The 18706-nt window shown below is 41.4% G+C and overlaps 1 protein-coding gene across 2 annotated transcripts in view; it reads left to right on the forward strand.

The window, feature by feature from the left end:
- NPR3 (natriuretic peptide receptor 3) overlaps positions 1 to 13061 on the forward strand; it is a 60885-nt gene extending 47824 nt beyond the window's left edge. Inside the window, exons 6-8 of one of the 2 annotated variants that reach the window (XM_019495935.2) lie at positions 1223 to 1358; positions 2339 to 2426; positions 4382 to 13061. In XM_019495935.2, the coding sequence (XP_019351480.1) occupies positions 1223 to 1358; positions 2339 to 2426; positions 4382 to 4493 (336 nt within the window). In that variant the 3' untranslated portion in view covers positions 4494 to 13061. The remainder of the gene's footprint in view (positions 1 to 1222; positions 1359 to 2338; positions 2427 to 4381) is intronic. The other variant, XM_019495936.2, reaches the window with a different exon arrangement.
- The last annotated feature ends 5645 nt before the right edge of the window (positions 13062 to 18706 follow it).

Here is an 18706-nt window from a genome sequence, read left to right on the forward strand (position 1 = left end):
ATTGCATGACAAATGTAACTTCTCTCTGTGCCCAGAATGAAGTGCCTGTCCCTCCAACTGCTGTTCCTGAGTACTGGTACAGATCTGGGATAGAGAGACCCCGAGTTATGCTCACAGTTTATTTTGTGGATGCATATTGCATAAATGGGGGGCAAAAAAGATGTATGTGTGCATTTTATTAAGGAGAGAGAAGCAGCCCTTTGTGCTATCTTAAGTAAATAGACAAGTCGGGCCTGGTTCACCATGGAGTCACACCCTCTGTTGTGCTGGTGAAATAAACAGGAGTGATGCAGGCCCAACCATGGTTTATTTGAACATGCCATATATATTTCTCCAGTGCATCCAATAAAAGGCTAGAACTAACCCTGGCTACAGTTTTAAGGGCATTCAGAACCCTATTCTGGATGTTGTAATTCTAGCAACTCAATTTAAAATTCTGCATATTAAGTATGCATGCCTGTAGACCTCTCTGAATCTTACAAAAGGAAATGAACAATCAGGTACTCTAAACATCACTTTAAAACTAGGCAAAATGTAGTGGGCTTGGCTTCATTTCCTTTTGAATTTTAGGTTAATTTAGCTCTAAAGAGGGGGACTAGCTCATGTGAGCCAAAACCATCAAAAGGTTTGCACAGACAGCAGCAAAGCAAAATAGCCTCATTACAGGCAGGTCTGATTGCCTCTTTATAGTCAAATACAGTAAGGGTATAAAGTAATGTAACAATTGTATTGATATCAAAGAATACTGATACAACTTGCAATGCAACAGAACAGCTGGAACTTTAATGCTGCTTCATTCAGAGTCAAAGTTAGGACATCTCAGCTCACTTCTTTGGCTAGCCTAACAGTTAGACTGTAGTAGGCTGCTGGACAGTCCAAACATCAATTCCCCCTCCCCTTTTAAAGCAGCTAAAAATGTATGTGTATCCATGCCCTAATGAATGCAAATAGAAGCATCCAGCTGTATGCAGAGACATGTACAGGGTTGGATAGCAATGGAGGAGGGTGTAGAAAGTGACATGTCCAACATTTATCATTTAGCATTCTGTCCTTGCCAATAAAGTGCTATTAATTGATGACCTGGTCAGTGGAACTGTGAATTCTGTTCTGTAAATAATCAGGACATACTGGAGAGGATCTAAGCATATGGATCTTTCAGCTTATCTAATTTCTCTGGGAACGAATCATTAGAAAAGTGGCATCTTTTCTGGGTTTTGCACAGGTGATTGGTGACTACTATGGAAAGCAGGGGCGCTTTGAATTTCGATCAAACATGAAGTATCCTTGGAATCATGGCAAGCTGAGAGTAGATGAGAGCCGCATCGCAGAGCACACAAACACCACACCTTGTAAATCATGTAAGTTTACTGACCGTCTCTGGAAAAAGGAAATATTTCAGCTTGAGGATATCCTTAATTTTCATTAATATCGAAAACACTAGCTGCACTCTCTTTATAATTTTATGTACATGTTCATTCTGGGCCAGATTGTCCTTAACCAGCTGACATGGGGATGGTTCCTTCGTTCATCTTCGGGTTAGGGGCATTTCTGGGCTCAGTGAAACAGACAGCTCCATGCTTCCCCACCCCTCCATGCCGGGTGAGGCCCCATTGTGGAGAGAGCAGGCTTTAAAAATGGTGCAGCAGCTTGCCTAATCCCCGTGTGCTTCGTCAAGAGAGAGCCATCCCCAAGCTTCCTCTGAGCCTATGCATCTCTGCTCTGCACCTTACCAGGCCTATGTCTCAATGCTAAATTCCACCCTGCCATTTGGCTATTAATTTATGCAATTATGCTTACATGGTCATTTGTTTGCTGTAACCTTCACAGACACAGCCTTTAATTTGTAACTCAGACCAGGTTCATTTACAGGTTTGCTGAGGTCTGCAAAGCCATTGAGTGATGATAAGTACACCTGGACTGATTTATGGATTTGATGCTAAACAAGGAGAAACATGATTGCTCCTGTAATAACAGCTGCCCATGTCTGTAGCCAGTTTTGCTACAACAGTGACCTACTATAATCCTAGACCAAGTCATGACTGAGCTGAGCATACAGACCAGTCTCTTATCAGCATTCCTGTGTACTACACATTTCCATTACAATTGTGACAGAGTGTTATTTTGATTGTGAGGGTGTGTTTGACCCCCTAAACTCTTTGTAAAACAGGGAGGAAAATAAATTGATGTGAGATCAACCCAAATGAAGAATTCCCAGAAAGCCCTGTGTAATTCTGAATGACTTCGGATAGTATCTGATGCTGGTAATTTATTGAACAAATCTGCATTTCCCAAGCAGGTCTCACTGTGAACTCTGATCATTTCTTTTTCTTTTCTCAAGCAGGTGGCCTAGGAGAGTCAGCAGTCACAGGAATCGTAGTGGGTGCCTTGCTTGGGGCAGGATTGCTAATGGCTTTTTACTTTTTCAGGTTAGTCCAAGTTACTAAACGATTCTAAGACCATCTGCCTCCCAGGGGTGCCCAAATTTCTCTACTCCTTTCAAGAATTTCACTCATGTTAGGAAATAGGGCCCAAAAAAACCATGTCTTTTGTGGCAAAATCCCACAGAAGACAACTCACTTTTACTGTTTTGTACTCCTAACTCTTTCACTGTGTTAGGGCCTGATCTAGCAAAGCTTTTGGCTTGTGAGTTACTTTGCTTATAGGAACAGTTGCAATGAGTTCATGCCCCTTTGTTTCTGCCTTGTTAAATCACATAAGGTGCTGAGGTTGAGGTGGGCGGAGGGGGGAGGGGGGGCATAGTGTCTCATATATCATCGACCCTGCCCTTCAAAATGACGATGGCAGCTCTTTAACTAAAGCTCATGAATTAAAGCTCATGGAAGTGCAAGGACACTGATACATGGGACCCAGAGGCTGCTGATCATGCTAATTAACATACTCCAGCAGACTCAATTAATTGAGTCTACTCTGATGCGCTGTAATTACAGCTAATTGCTTAACTGACAAGTCATTAGGCTGCCCACTGTTTTCCTCTTTAACCTCATTCACTATGAGTACTAGTCCCCAACTCGTGCCTTTCCTGCCCCTTCTTCTTGCTCCTCCCTCCCCCCTGCCTGCCCTGCTACCATCCTGTTCCTCAGGCACTGCACTGCTTCCCTTCCCTGCCAGACCGTGCCCCATGCTAAACTTAAAATGGTAGTGCATTTCTGGTATAAATATATACTTATTGTTTAAATGTTTCACCATAGGCACTGACTCCATGAGTGCTCGGGGGCTTAAGCACTCACTGAAAAGATTAGCAGGTGCTCAGAACCCATGAAGCCACTTGCAGATGTAACCCCCCCCTCCCCCGGCCCCCCAGAAAAACACTTTACCAAAAGAGGTGCTTTACTTCTACCCAGCTCTGCAGCATCTGTAAAAATTGGGTGCTTCAACAGGGCTTTCTGGCACTTTTAGCTAAAGCTGATTCAATGAGCTATTAGATGAAAGTGTTATAAAAGCCTCACTAAAGCACCCGATCTTTATAGATGCTGAAGGGCCAGGCAGAAGTAATGCACTGCTTCTTCTGGATATGCTTGGGGCTCAGCACAGGAATGTGTCGAGTTACATGTAAAGTGCCAATTTTTGGTTTCGTTTTGGTTTTTTTACTCCTGCAAGCACTCACTGGCGGAAAAAAAAAAAAGTCACCACCTATGCGTTTAAACTTTTACATCCCTAAATGCTGCTATTAAATCCCCTCTCAGTCTTCTCTTCTCCAGACTAAATAAACCCAGTTTCCTTAGCCTCTCCTCATAAGTCATGTCCCCCAGCTCCCTAACTATTGTCATTGCCATCCACTGGGCTCTCCAGTTCATCCAGATCCTTTCTGTAGCGGGTGACCCAAAACTGGACACAGTACTTCAGATGTAGCCTCACCAGTCCCAAACAGGGTGGAATAATCGCTTCCCTTGATCTGCTGGCAACGCTTCTACTAATGCAGCCCAGTATGCTATTATCCTTCTTTGCAAATAAGTAAAGAGTTGGTTTCAGTAAAGAGTTGGATACATTGTGCAGATTGTGCAGACAGTAGGCCCCATATATGGTATAAGTAACTTGGCTTTGATCATTAGAAGAGAGTGATGTGGCAGAGTTCCCATGACACTATACAAAAACTTGCCAATCACTTGTGTCACAAATTGTCAAAGAAAAGAAATGTCTCAGTGCTTTGAGAATGCCTGTTAACTTTTACGCTGCATTCTTGGGCTAGGGTAAAATGCTTCAAGGCAAACTACTTCAATCTTTGACCAGGGTTTCACGTTCTGTCACATCTCATTTCTCAACAGAATCTCAGTTGTCCCCTATAGGCATTCTTTGTAAGGAAAGTCCTGTTATCCTATGGTTGAATGAGGATTTCTTATTCTATTCCTTTTCTTTTATGCAGAAAGAAATACAGAATAACTATTGAGAGGCGAAGTCAACAGGAAGACTGTAATATGGGCAAACATCGGCAGCTACGTGAAGACTCCATTCGATCTCATTTCTCTGCCGCATAAAGAAGTGGGGTAGAAAACAAAATCCATTCTCCCTGAAGAAAACTTTAGGAAAATGAACACAACCAAAGACATCAGTGTAAAAGAAAGAGTTCTTCAAGAGCCTCTTTCTTTAAGTAGTGGAGTCATTTTGTCTTAATTTCTTTCAGAAACTCAGGAATGATTTACTAACTGCATGATGCCACATGGCCTTTCATCTCATGAAAACAAAAAAGACAGTTTTCCATTGTAGGAAGCCTGTAGTGTTCAGAGAGGGTATACCCTAAGACATTTATTGTGGGCAGCAGTTCTGTGCTTAGAGCTGGAGATGCCTCATCCAGATCCTTCTTTTTAACTTCTACTCCCTTAGTTGCATCTCCCACAAGGATATTAAATGTGGTGTTATGGACACAGCTGCTGCATCGTCATCAGAATAAAAACAACTTATTATCACTGAAATCATTGGCTATTCGCCACTCAGTGGCTGCAGGATCAGAATCATATAGTTTAATCTTGGGAGAAATTTGCCATGTAAAATGTGATTAATTTGTGTAGTGCAAAGGGTGGAAACACTCATGGAAGTCATTCTTTCTTGCTATGGATAGTATCAAAATCAAGCCTGGGCATAGGAAGACTGATTCTCCTCTCATTTACACCACTGCAAATCACTAGCAACTCCACTGAATTCAGTGGGAGTTTCCCTTGGTATAAGGCAAGGAGAATTGGTAGCTGAGAATGAATTTGCTATTCCTTTAACCTTCATATTATTTTATTGTCCTCATCTCTCTTTACCATCATCTCCTCTCTGAAAGAGTAGTATAGTACATGATCTTGCTCCCACGGAAGGCAATGACAAAAGTTCCACTGACTTTAGTGAGAGCAGGGTATAATCCAAAATGTGTAAATATTAATACTGTGCGGTGTTTGTATAGTAAAGGCAATTCAACAGATTTTCTTTGTATAAAAATGACATTCCATGCTAGCATTTTATTTTTTAGGTATTTTTTATCTTGTATTTTTCTATTAAAATGTCTATTTTTGCTCTGGTAAGATTAAAAGTCAAGGTGAGAGAAGGTTTGAAGAAATATTTTTTACAAGCTCAAATAATGTACACAGCAAATCTAATATGTAAATAAGAAAGATTTTTGGGGGTGTGAATATTAAGCAAATTTTCTTCCTCCTTCTACCCAAGGCATGTGGAGAATGCAAGTAATTAATTAGCTAAAGTAAATTCAATTCAGTAATTAATGTGATAGTTATTCAAGACGATTCACCTTTAGACCCTGATCCTGCAGGCAATTAACTTGATACCTGTGAGTAGTCCCATTTAGTGAGGCTTGCTGCTCATATTTAAGCATAAAGGTCTGTTGCACTGAGGCTTTAAGATGCTGTTTTGAGACTGATCTAAATCTTACTGCCATTGATATGTCTGGTAACTTTGACATTAACTTCAGTGGGAGCAGGCTTGGATCGAAGAGGTATGAATGACTGAAAGTAGGGGGTTTTTTATACCGAATACAAAAAAATCTCTTAAAACATTCTAGTCAGGAAATGCAAATGTATAGTAGATATTACAAATAGTGCCTGATTTGGAAAGTGACAGCTGTAAAATGCTGCCTGAGGAATAGAGGAAAAAAATGCTGAAAGTATGATTATATTTCCTGAAATCCTTTGATTTTTTTCTGTCATGATTTCACAATATGGAAACTTTTTGTTCATGGGAGCAATAATAATATTATATTTATTATTTCTATCACAAAGTAGGAACTAAAACCCAGATACTTGGGCACCTATCTCCTTAGTGAAATCAATGGGAGTTAGGTCAAGGGCGGACCTGGGTCTACAGGACAGATTCTGCCATCGTTTAAACAAGCATAAATCCAGAGCAGCTGCTTTACAAAAGCTGAAGTAAACAATCTGGTGTGCTTTACTGGACAATTTTTACTATTTTTGAAAGAAAAAACTGCTGTATCTTGGCTTGTGCAGTGGTTGCTGCCTGTATAAATGAGCTATTATCCAATTTCCCAGGCATCCGGAGAGCAAGCCCAGTCCTCAGGGTTGCTCCGGAGAGCAGAGCATCTGGGAAGGGGGATGTGGAACCTTTGTTTTAGAAATCATTAGGTAGTAGAGAGTAAGGCTAGCAGCTCAGCTTCATCCCGTTTCCCAGCCCACATCTTCAGGGTGTTGCCACTGAAGGGATGACATGGTGAAAATACCACTATAACCCAGTGACCTTTGGTTCCTGGAATGGCCTCGGGCACAGACAGAAGTGACATTTTTTGTGCTATTTCTGGCCCCTGAAAGCTCTCTATAGCAATGACATGGCACATGCACAGCTGCAGAGTGCTTTTCAAATGGCTGATTGCATGAAAAATTAACCCTTGCCAGATCAGGTATTAGATTAAGTCACTGTTTTTTAGAGCACCTTAGGAAATTTATGTTGCCTTGAGGATTAAGTTTTCACACAGGGGCGGGGCTGTCAGCAGAGGGAAAAGGGAGCAGCAGTTGCTAAGCTACTTTGCCCAGCCTGAGTCGAAGGAGAAGGGGGATGGACCAGAGCCCCCTCACCTCGCTCCCCACAATACCCCAACTGTGGTAGCTAGGGCAGGTCCACAAGGCAAGGAGGCTTCATTCTACTCTCCGCTCCCTCCTCCAGCTTACGCCAGGCAAAGGAACCCGGCAGCTGCTGCTGCTCCCATCCCTCTCCCTCCCCACTGGCAGCCCTGGAGCTGGTGGAGGAGGGGGGCAGGACTGGGGAGAGGGTGGGTCAGCAGCCTCCTTAGAGGCTGCTGGAGCACCTTCACCTGCTGGCCAGGGCCGGTGCAGGCAGGCTCAATTCCTGTCCCCCCCCCCCCCCCCAACAGGTGAACATCTGTTGGGTCAGGGTGGGTGGGGGGGAGTTTCTAACTCATGATAGTTTATGTAAGGCACCATGAGTTACAGCGGGCCCCTGAACATCTGTAGGCACCTGTCTGAAAACTTTGATAGTTGGGAATGCCAGAGAGTAGAGTAATCATCATGTTGCTGTTGTGCCAGTCAGAAAAATAAATCACAAAAATGTTAAAAAAACCAAAAACCTCAAAAGCATTTTAGTTTCATAGTACTATTTCACATTATCAAAACCAGTGAAAAAAGTGATCAGATTTTTCGGTCTCTTCTTTTTATCCTTTTTTGTTTTACCACTGAAAATGGGAAAGGAAGAAATAGGTGGCATGGGGAGATTTGTTGTTGTTGTTGTTTTGTTAAAACCAAAAACATGCAGATGTAGAAATGGGGGGGATTTTTCACCAAACAAAAACCTGCCAGGCCTAATTTACACTTGAGGCTGAACTGGTTTCCAGCCGGCCCAGGGAGTATAAGCACCGAGGTGGTGAAAAGCTGCCTTTGCCTTCGCCGTCTGGGTCTGTGCCAAGCGCAGTTAGGTCAAAACAGACAATCTAGGTTAATTGTTAGTTGAGTTTCTGATCACATGATTGTGTTTCAACTGAATGGAAACTTACAAAAAAGTAAAAACAAAAAAGTAAGGGGTCACTTGACAGGTTTAAAAAACAAAAAAGAAAACACTCAGCCCCTGATTATATGCAGGCTTTTTAATCATAACCCCAGCAAGCATTACCAGGAAGCCTTTGCAGGTGGGGCTCCCTTGGAAGCCTGGCTGCAACATTTAAAATGAGGTGCCAACATTGCTAACTTCCTCCCAAGGCAAAGTCCCCTTGTCACATAGCTGTCTGCATTGCTGGAGAGGTGCAGGAAGCCTGCCTTACCATTCCTTGTATTTTCTTTCCCATTTTAACACCTTTGCTTACTGAAAGTGAAGTTTTTTACAAAGTAATTTACTTTTCCCCATGAGGTAGTTTTTCTTCTGTCAGGACATAAAAAGCAAATGAGTTGGTTTTACCCACACCAGCTCAGTGCTGCCATGTGCACATTTCAAACAGCAGGAGAGAGTCAAACAGAAGACACTGATAAAGGTTTTAAGGAGTGTTTTGGATGTTATAATAACAAAAAGTTATAACAGTAAAAGAAAACAAGTATTACAAAATGTGTATTACAAGGTATATTCTGTTTAAAGAGGCATAAAAGCCTCTTGAAACAGAATGTGCCTTGGTAGCTAGAAGTAAGTTTGCATTTGTACACACAGATCCATCTAACAACAATAAATGGTCAACACAGATGGCCCCAATCCAGCTCAGCTCATTCTTAAATCCTTTCTTAATTGGGTCCAAAGGATCTGATCATGGTCCCAATGAAGTCAAAGGGAGTTTTGCCATTTGCTTACATGGGAGCAGGATTTACCCAAAGGGTCATAGTTCCATCGGTTACTACATCTATGACATGGTAGCTCTTTTTTCCCTTTTCTTTCAATAGGATAGAGAAAATAAAATAGAGACATTCTACTAATTTTTCTCTAAGAAACTTAATACATAAATAGGGGAAAAAATCATTCTAGGGGTTTTGTACACCAGTTACTTGAGCTCAGTTCTCATCCCAGAACCTCACCCCTGAAAAATTTGAAACTTTCACTGGAACTTTGGCTACTTCAGAATATCTTCTATCAGAGCTTCATGCCCAGAACCATAGGCAACTTTGATGATAGAATAACTTTGTAGATCTGGACCATAGACACGTCAGAAAAGTGTTACCTTTGGACAATTTGTTCAGAATCTTCTGTTATCACCAGCCCCTATTAATGGCATCTGGATGTTAGATTCCCTTCTCCATATGGTTAACAGATGATGTAACCCAGCAAGGTTCTGAGAGCATCCAACCCCAAATGAAGTGTATGGAGGACGTACTCTGCCCCTTGCCAGAGTGTGGCATCCATATGTAGCATCCATTTTTAAAGCATTGCTTTCATTTAGTTTGGTGAATAAATGAAACATTAATGAGCTGTTTTAAAGCAATTTTTAAGAAAAGTTTTACTGTTTTTTGTGTAAAGCATTTTGCTATTTTAATTTTGTTAATTGAAGGAGTTATTAAAATGTTACAAACTCTTTCAGGGTACAGGAATGTCTGAAAGATGTACAAGGCAAAGGCCTGTCCCTTTGCTGTTTTACTGTGGAATTGACTTCTATAATGGCACAATCTGACTTCTAGTTTAGGGTCCAATCCTTCCTGACTGAGTCAGTAGTAAATTCCCATTGACTCAATAGGAACAAGGAAAGGCCCTCAATGAAGTGTTTTAAAGTTTGAAATGCAGCATCTTGCAATTAACAGAGACTTTCCAAGCTTGGAATATGACCTTTAGCTGCATCAACCTCAGATGACCTCCACTCCTTGTGAATGCCATAATGTTATTGAAAATGTCAAGAATAGACATCAAAGACAGAAAGTTAAAAGTCCTGTCCATAAATCTATTTGGCAAGTCAGCCCACCTATTCTATAGCTCCAAACACAACTCCACATCCTCTACTACACTCCTTTACACTTCAGAGTAGCCATGTAGCTGTTGTTATTTTTTTTTCTTATAAATCAAGCAGAAGTGTTTATTTTTCATTTTCTCCTAGGTAAAAAGATTCACTGCTGAATTCCTCATTGCCTCAGCATCTCACACTTTTCTCTGCAACTGATTAGTGTTCAGTTATGGACTCTTAGGTAATACTTTCTGCCCCCTCTTTTATTCACTTCCTTTATTCACTGAAAAGTGGAATTAGAGTTTTGTTTGATTTTCATCCTTTACTCATTAACACTGGGCTAGGGGACTGAAGTAACTGCAAATATAGACACGCCTCAAACCTGTCCACTGCAAAACTAGGACAGCTGAGATCTGGTAAATGAACCCTATATTCATAATGGTCCAAGGCAAGAGTTACATTGGCTCAAAACTTTGGCACTTGAGTTGAATTTTGTAGTGTGGGTCTTTCTGTAGTTTCAGGAATACTATTAAGATGATAATCCCACAACCCAGATACATGACTAGTTCCCATTAAAGTCAGAGGGAAAATTTGGTGAGTATGGTTGATAGGGCCAGGCTCACAGAGAACACATTAGTCAGGAAACAAGTTATACTATGTTAAGACCAAGCATCTCCTGTGTATGTATACATATAGGAAGGTTGCCATCTCTTTTTTTAAATTTTACTTAAAAACTAGCTATTGATGCTTCCTAATGCTGCCACATGTAGTAAACTCCATAAAGGATATCAGCAATATGGGGAGGCGGGTGGTTCATGGTGCAAGTTAATGGTACATTGCCTGTATTTCTCAGGAACATGGTAAGCTGATAACTTGACTCAAATTAACAAACAAAAAGGCAACCTATCAATAAGCAACATTCTGGCATTGCACGTGTTTCTTAGCAAGCAGTTTTAGCAATATATGACCATTTTTTTTAACAAGGTGATAAACATTGAATTTTTTTTGGTAGCTGTTAAAAAATGTTGGGAAAACTTTATCTTCAGGTATGTGCCTAACTTCCCATGCATAACTGGGTAGCTGAAGCACAAGACCTTTTCCTTGTGAAACCTTTCACATGGGAAAAATAGAAACATCGACACTGGGCACATCTCTGTTTATAGAAAAAGATTTACTTTAAATGGTGTGTAGCTTTTCTTTTTCTCTTTGCCAGGGAATAAGGTGGAATTGTATCTCTGAGTCTGCACCTGCCGAGTTTATGCAGGTAAAATGTCTCTTGAAATCAATAGAAAAAATTGCTGAAGAAAGATTTCAGGATTGGGCTGCCTGGGAGGGATAGTGAGCAGTGTCACTTCTCTAGTAAGACTGACAGAAGTGTTCTTTCCTTTCTGAAGGGAAACCTACAAAGTTCATTTTGCCCTTTATAAAGTCTTCAATCTGGCATAGATGTGAAAAGGAGAATATCTCTTTGTATCATACCCATGTAGGGGGGGAAAGGCTTAAAGAGTTAGGTTTGGTGTTTACTGGAATATTGCTGGTTTTGGCCAGGAAAAATGGTCCTGTGACATGGGGACTTTCCTGGATTAGTATTTAATTATGACCAATATATTACTTTATAGACTTTTTAAATATAGAATTGCTTCTTCCAGCATGTACATTTTCAGAATGCCTCTTACTGATGTACACAGCATTTAGGTATCTAAAAATGGCTTTCAAAAGATGCTGGATTGGATTTCATTCAGATCTTCCTTTTAGCTACTAACATTAATATTCTGCATTGGAGGTAAAATAGTGCAAAAAATATTGACACTTAACTTCTGTACATTAAGCCACAATATGTCAAATACCACGTGTGAGTATCTGATATAGTGGTGAGTCTTTGAAAGATTCAAATCTAGACTCTGTGTAAGCTGTTGCTTGGTGTTTCTGTTGTGTGAATGTTCCTAGATGACACTTGAGCAAGCAAAAGAAATGTACCAAATAGGGCATTTTGAAAAGTTATATTTGTTTTCATTGTTTCTTTTTTAATCTAAGCTAGTATGTGCAAGGAATAGCAGCAAAATTCTCTCTCACCAAATTCTCTGACCAAAGGTTTTACAAACATTAGACCAGGTCCTCAGGTGGTATTAATCAGCACAGCTATGCTGATTAAGTAGGTTTGTCCTGATTTATCTCTGCTGAAACTCTAGCTCATTTCTTTGACACCTTAGCTGCCACATACAGCTATATCTCCATGTGCCATAGGAGTCGCTATTAAAAAAAATGAATGGAACAGTTATCACCTAGTGGTATATGGGATAATAAAAATGTTCCATTTGTAATACCAATCTATGGAACAATGATTGCCTAATGCTGAGTTTGGAATGGCTCCTACTGTAGGAGAGAATTCAGAGCGGGACAAGGGCTGTTGACTAGAGTGAGCATACCTCTGCATTTGCCATGGAGGAGAAGGGAAATACAAAACCTCAGGGACTGACTGTACATTCATGGGATTTGTTGGCAGGATCAAGCTCTTTCTTTCTGCACAAGCTGTTGTCTTTATTAACCTTTACCAAACGTAATAGAAAGGTGCCCAAAGCCTAGTCACCATTTAAACCTCACATAATCCCTCAAGACAGGACTTAAATGGGATTTAACTGGTGCATATGGCCTCCTCAGGGGCAAATCTGACCCACAGATCTAAGCTAGTGCTTGCCTGAAGTAGATATTTATTTTACTGAGCAAGTAAAAGTACAGGGAGTCCCAGGAGTCTCATGCCTTTGGAAAGAAAACTAAGATGAAAGTGATGGGAAAGATTTGCTTTGTTCCTAGTGCATAGTATGTAATTATCACAAAACTAAGAGGACTCAGGATAGAGACTGTGGACATTAACTGTCACCTTTTTTTTGGGTGATACTGTTCTTAATGTAATGTAGAAATACTGGACAGCCCAGAAACGTAGTATCAGTCTAGTAGAAAATGAGTGGAAAGCTGCACAGTATATTGTACTGATGTAAGTAGAACTATCTGCATATAATGTGATTTTATTTATTTTTTTGTGTAGAGGAGAATGAATATTCATGACTGTGGATATAACCTTTACTTGTGTAATGTATTTTATTTCTTTTGCCAGTTGGTCATTTAAAATATCTGCATTCATTGATGTCCTTTGACTTTTAATTGTGTGTATTTTCTTGTAAACGTTTCAAGAATTCAAGAGTTATAAAAAAATGTTCCCATTAAAGAAATAGAAATCTGATCTCATTCCTTCTGCTCTGTTCAAAACCTGTTGATTGTATCCTTGGTCACTAAAGTTTGCTTCATATGGATGCCATCATCAGATTATTATGGGTTAATAATTTTTTTCTAATTTTAAAATAACTAATAAACCCCTGATTTTAACAATGACTAGCAATGGACTAGCAGGAGCTAGTTGGGGAAGAAAGCTACTACAGCTATCTCACTGTCCCACAAGGCTTAAATAGAATACAGTTTAAATAGTTTTGGTGCAATCCCTGGGATCTCCAGTAAGATAAAGAGAAATGCAGTTATTTAAATCAGGGGGTCACCTCAATCACCCCACAAAACAGACGCAGGTCTCAGGGCTCCTCATGGGCTGGATCTGGGGGCAGCAGCAAGGTAAACAGTGGTGTCGAGATTAACAGAGCCATTGTATGCTCCCTTCCAGTAACAGGCATGCCCACAGGGCACTGCCACTGGGAACTTGATGGCAGGTCCCACCTCTGCTCACCCTGTACCCAAATCCCAGGCCCCTCTGCCAGCCTCACAGAGTATATGTAATAGCTCTGAAGGCTAGATCTTTGACACTCCTGATTTAAATACAATAAAAACATAAGGAGTTAGTACCAAGTCTAGCAATCTGTACTTAGGCAAAAATCCCTCTAAAAAATTTGTAGACTACAGGATATAAATCAATTTATAATGTTAGGCTATGTGGAGACAAAATGAGGGGCATGTGTGTATGACACTTTAAAGAGGGCTAAATGCTTTTGCACCGCTTTAATGGTGTTGGTGTTTGCACGCCTCAGCAGCGTATTGCACGTTAATTCCAGCCACTGTAGGAAATTTGGCGGTGTAATGCACCTTAAATGACTTGGGGTGCAGCAAACTAAAACTCCTCAGAGGAGTTTTACTTTGCTGCCCCTACAGCCACGGAACAAAGCACCAGGCTCTGTGCAGCTCAGGGGCTCTGCAGGAAGCCCTTGCAGGCAGCCTGGAAGCAGCCCGGGAAGGCAGACTCCACCCAAGAAAAGCGGCAAGCCCGAAACACAGTGCCTAAGTCAGCCATCTCACTTGGCCTACAACTTTCTTGTAAGCATCTATTAGTTGTATCAGTATTACCACTGAATCAAAGTTGCCACTTCTAATACCACTTCTAGCCATACAGTACTTTGATAGAATCAGACATTAGGGTTGGAAGGGACCCCAGGTGGTCATCTAGTCCAATCCCCTGCTCAAAACAGGACCACTCCCAACCAGATAATGTAAGACAATTTGGAAATGCGGGCAACTACGCTATAGCTGGTCCATGTTTGCATGAAAACCATAAGCTTTGACAATTCATTGGAGAGCAGGTACAGAAATGTGACACCCAATATAATTACTATAGACAATAAGTCTGGGGGCAAACAAAAAAAAATAACTGGAGGGCTGACAAGATCCAACAAATCAATACAGAGTTGTAATACTTGGCACTATTCGGAGTCTTTTTCTTCTATAGACTTCCAAACAGATCACAACAATTAATTATTTCAGCACTGCTGTAAAGTATAATAATATAATTTGTACAGCTGGGTAAACCCTACAACACAAAATAGGTAAGTAACTTTTCCAAGGTCACACAATATATTTCTGAATAATTTCATATTCAAATACACATCCTCAGACACACAAGATATAATTTGAATAGTCTCATTCTTTCTGTCTTTATTCCTCATTCTTTAGACTCTTGCTTTTTATCTCACTGAAGTCAGAATGTTTAGGAGCACTTGCTGGGGCTGGCTTTGCATTTTCAGGCTGTTTGTTAAGTAGAAACGTTATCGCATTAAACAAGAGAAGTGATTGCTTTATATTCTCCACTTTCCAGTGATAAATGTTATTATTGGATCTAACTGTTTTAGTATCAAATGGGTCAACTTTCTACATATCCTATTGAAAATCTGAGTATGTCTAGGCTGCTATTTTGCCATGTAATCTGCCTTCTAGCCTAAACACACCTAGGACCCCTCAGCTTGCCTGCTGGTGGCAGTCCAGCATAATCCTGCAAGGTCTGTTGAACACAGGCCTGAAGTTGAGCTTCTCCCAGTCCAGCTCTCCCTCTAGGTTCAGAATTCACCTATGCACTGTAAGCTATAGAGAAGTCAGCCACCAGCAATCCCACAACTCTCTGGATGTGATTTCTGGCCTTTGCATACTTCACTACCTGTCATTTCTCTACTTCCTGTAATTAGAGCCTGGTTCAAAAGGAGAAACAAGTACTGGACAGAATAATTCCTGGAAGAGCCCAGAGACCTTTTAGGAATCAATCTGTCCACTAACTTTTCTCATATGCTTTTGGAGTAGCACTGTAAACACATCCACTGAGTCAGAGTTTTAATTTTTAATATCTGTGTACATGGGGAGTCGCAAAATGGTGTCCCAATTCCCTACAGAGTTCTCTGGGCCAGTGGTTCTCAACATTCTTTTGGACAACAGGCTCCCTTTGTAACTTCTGGGAATTGAGTGGCACCCAATACAAAAAGCTAATTTATATATGACAGTGTTTACCTCCTTGCAAAGGGACTGAGCAGTAAGGGTGGGGGATAGTCCAGGCAGAGGCCTGAGCCTGGCTTTTCTGCTTAGCTTGTCTGCTTATGCCCTTGTACCTCATAGCACCCTTCAAGGGATCTGACACCTGCTGGTACCGTGGTTGAGAATCACTGGTCTAGGTACTACAGCACTACCATTATAATAATGAGTAAGCAAACTATGATTTGTAACACTCTGACTTCGTCTTCCTATGACCTATCATCATGAAAGAGGGTAACACAAAAGGTTTTTGAAATCCTGGCCTCAGCGGCCATGTCTACATGTGCGCTTTACTGGAGTGTAGACTAATCTGTGGTTGAGTAAAGTGTCACCATTTACATATGTGATGATATTAGACCACAGTAAACTAATTAACACTGCCGTAAGTAGTCAGGGACAGTATTACTTTACAGCAAAATAATTAACTGTGATTAAACACGCATGTAGATGCTGACTGCAGGGGTCAATTGAACCCAGTCAGTCAAGGGAGCAGGGGGCCAGACTCCTGCCTGTTGCCTAACCACACGACTCCACGCTTTCAGCACCCTCATGCCCCAGCCAGCCCCTCTGCCACCTGATGCTGCTACCCAGAGCCTGGGGCAGAGCAGGGCAGGAGTGGCCCTGGCATAAACTGCTCTAGCCCGACTCATTGCTGCTGTCCCAGGTATGCATGTAGATGCTGTGCCCAGGAGCAGTTTACCCCGGCTCAAACTGCTCCCGAGTTTATTGCTTCAAATTTGTTGCATGTGTAAATGCACCCAGTGGTGTCAATGTAAAAATTCACACAGCCTTCAGTAGGGTCAGAATTTCACTCGGTGTTGGAAATAGGGTGTTGGAAAAATGAACATTTGGAAAATTTATTTATATTCTGAATATGACCACTTAACCATATATTGACCAGCTTGCAGGCAAATATTACCCCACATTGAGAATATTTTGAACAGCATAAGCTTAAAAAGACAATGCTTGGTTTGTGAGCTATAGAAATATATGAAAATTTATGCAAATATTCATTCTTCTCTGTTAATGAGGGAGTATGGTCCTCAGATATGTTGGTTAATATGTTATACCTCTGAAGAGATGAACACTTCATTTGCTCAAACTATCCCTGGCAAATCTTGGTTGGCAGCAGTTTTAGGAGATTGTTCAAGATACCCTCTAACCTGACTGGAGACATTTTTGTGGCTGTTGTAGGAAACTATTTCTTGAGGAACATTCATCGCATTTCTGAAAAATTATGGTAGCTATTGAGCCAAAACTATGGTCTTGAACTTCAGCCAATGTTTTCTTGACTTGAAAGAGTACTGCCAATAAAAAGTAATTGTGTAGTTGACAGAACTTCTCTTGTTACCTCTTAGGAATAACCATAATTTACAGCTTGCTGTGCCAAAGGGGTCTCCCTCTGTACATACTCACTCCTGCTAATTTTCCTGAGTCATTTTAGGGCTAGTTACTTGGCCTTCCACCATCTCTCTCAGAAACAGTTTTTATTTCCTGTGCTATATAGGTAGTTAGAACTAGCTGATGTTGGCTTTTTGATCTTCCTGTACAGAGGTTCTGTTATCATTCTCCACTACTTCCTGACAGTTCCCTTATCTTTCAGGTCTCATAAAATGCTGCCCTATGCCGCATTAAACGTGCCAATGTTAGCTATCTGATGCCTATTATGATTAGTAACAATCTGACTTCAGAAAGTTATGGAAGAGTACATCCACTGAGGACAGGTCCACCTAAATCTGAAATTTAGATCCTCAAAAATCTTCTAGTTCAGCTTACACCTAATGCAGGAGGTTATGAAATTCCATAGGCACCTAAGATTGCCATGAACAAATTTATCTAGCCTTTTGTTTCTGCCCCTTGACCTGTGCATAGCTATCAAAGTCCCGGGGGCTTAGAAGTCCAAGATACAGTAGGATTCATAACTACATGTTTCTTCTTCCATCTCAAATGTGTGGCCCAATTCAGATGGCATACTGACAACATACCTCACACCCTGCACAAGGCATCCTAGGGGCAGGGGCTGCCCCACTCCTTAACCCAAAGACCAGTAATTAGACTACGCACCTGACATTTGGGGAGACCCGGGTTCAAATTACTCCCCTGCCCAATTTGGAGCAGTGATTTAATCCCAATCTATCCCAGGAGAGGACCTTAAACACATGGCTGCAGGGTATTCTGAGATGGTTTCTCTGGGTGAAGCTATTCCACTTTGTTTAAATACTATATTTTCTTGTCTCTAATATGCCCCAGAAAAAAATATATGTACCTTATTTTTAGGAAGGGAGAATGGAAAAAAAAAGATTTTTCTCGAGTTACAGCTGCATAGAGCAGGGACAGAGCTAAAGTGTCTGCAAGGCTATGAAATAGGAGAAAAGAGACCAGTTGACTTCAGAAGGGCCAACTTCAATGAGCTTAGGAGACTTGTGGGGGAGGCACTGAGGGCCCAGAAGGTAGAGGAGATGGGAATCCACAAGGGATGGTCGTACCTTAAGGGGACGATCCTCCAGGCCCGAAGAATAACAGTCTCTGAGAGAAGCAAGAGGGGTAAGAGTGCTCAGAAATCCCCTTGGCTCAGCGAGGGCATTCAGCAATGCCTGAGAACTAAAAGTGGGGGCGTACAACCAGTGCAAGGGAGGAGCTATCACCAAGGAGGAATACTTCTCCTCGGCCCGGGAGCATAAGAGGTCTATTAGGAAGGCCAAGGCAGAGATGGAACTCAGGCTAGCGTCCAGGATTAAGGACAACAAAAAGTCCTTTTTCAAGTACATTGGGAGCAAGAAGGCACCAGGCAGGGTAGGGCCCCTGCAAGATGCTACGCCAGACAAGAAAGCTGATATTTTTAACAGTTTCTTTGCCTCTGTTTTCTTGAACAGGGACCAGGACATCCCACCTACCAGAGGTAGGGACAATCTCAGGGATAGCTCTGTCAGGTCTTCAGTCTGTGCAGATGTAGTTAGGGATCTTCTGGAAGGGCTAGACATTTTTAAATCTGCAAGTCCAGATGCCCTCCACCCAAGGGTGTTGAGGGAGCTGGCAGGGGTCATCACAGAGCCCTTGGCTCAGCTGTATGAGCATTCGTGGTCATCTGGCTAAGTG

This window comes from Alligator mississippiensis, chromosome 3 (assembly GCF_030867095.1).
Source record: "Alligator mississippiensis isolate rAllMis1 chromosome 3, rAllMis1, whole genome shotgun sequence".
Taxonomy (NCBI): Eukaryota; Metazoa; Chordata; order Crocodylia; family Alligatoridae; genus Alligator; species Alligator mississippiensis.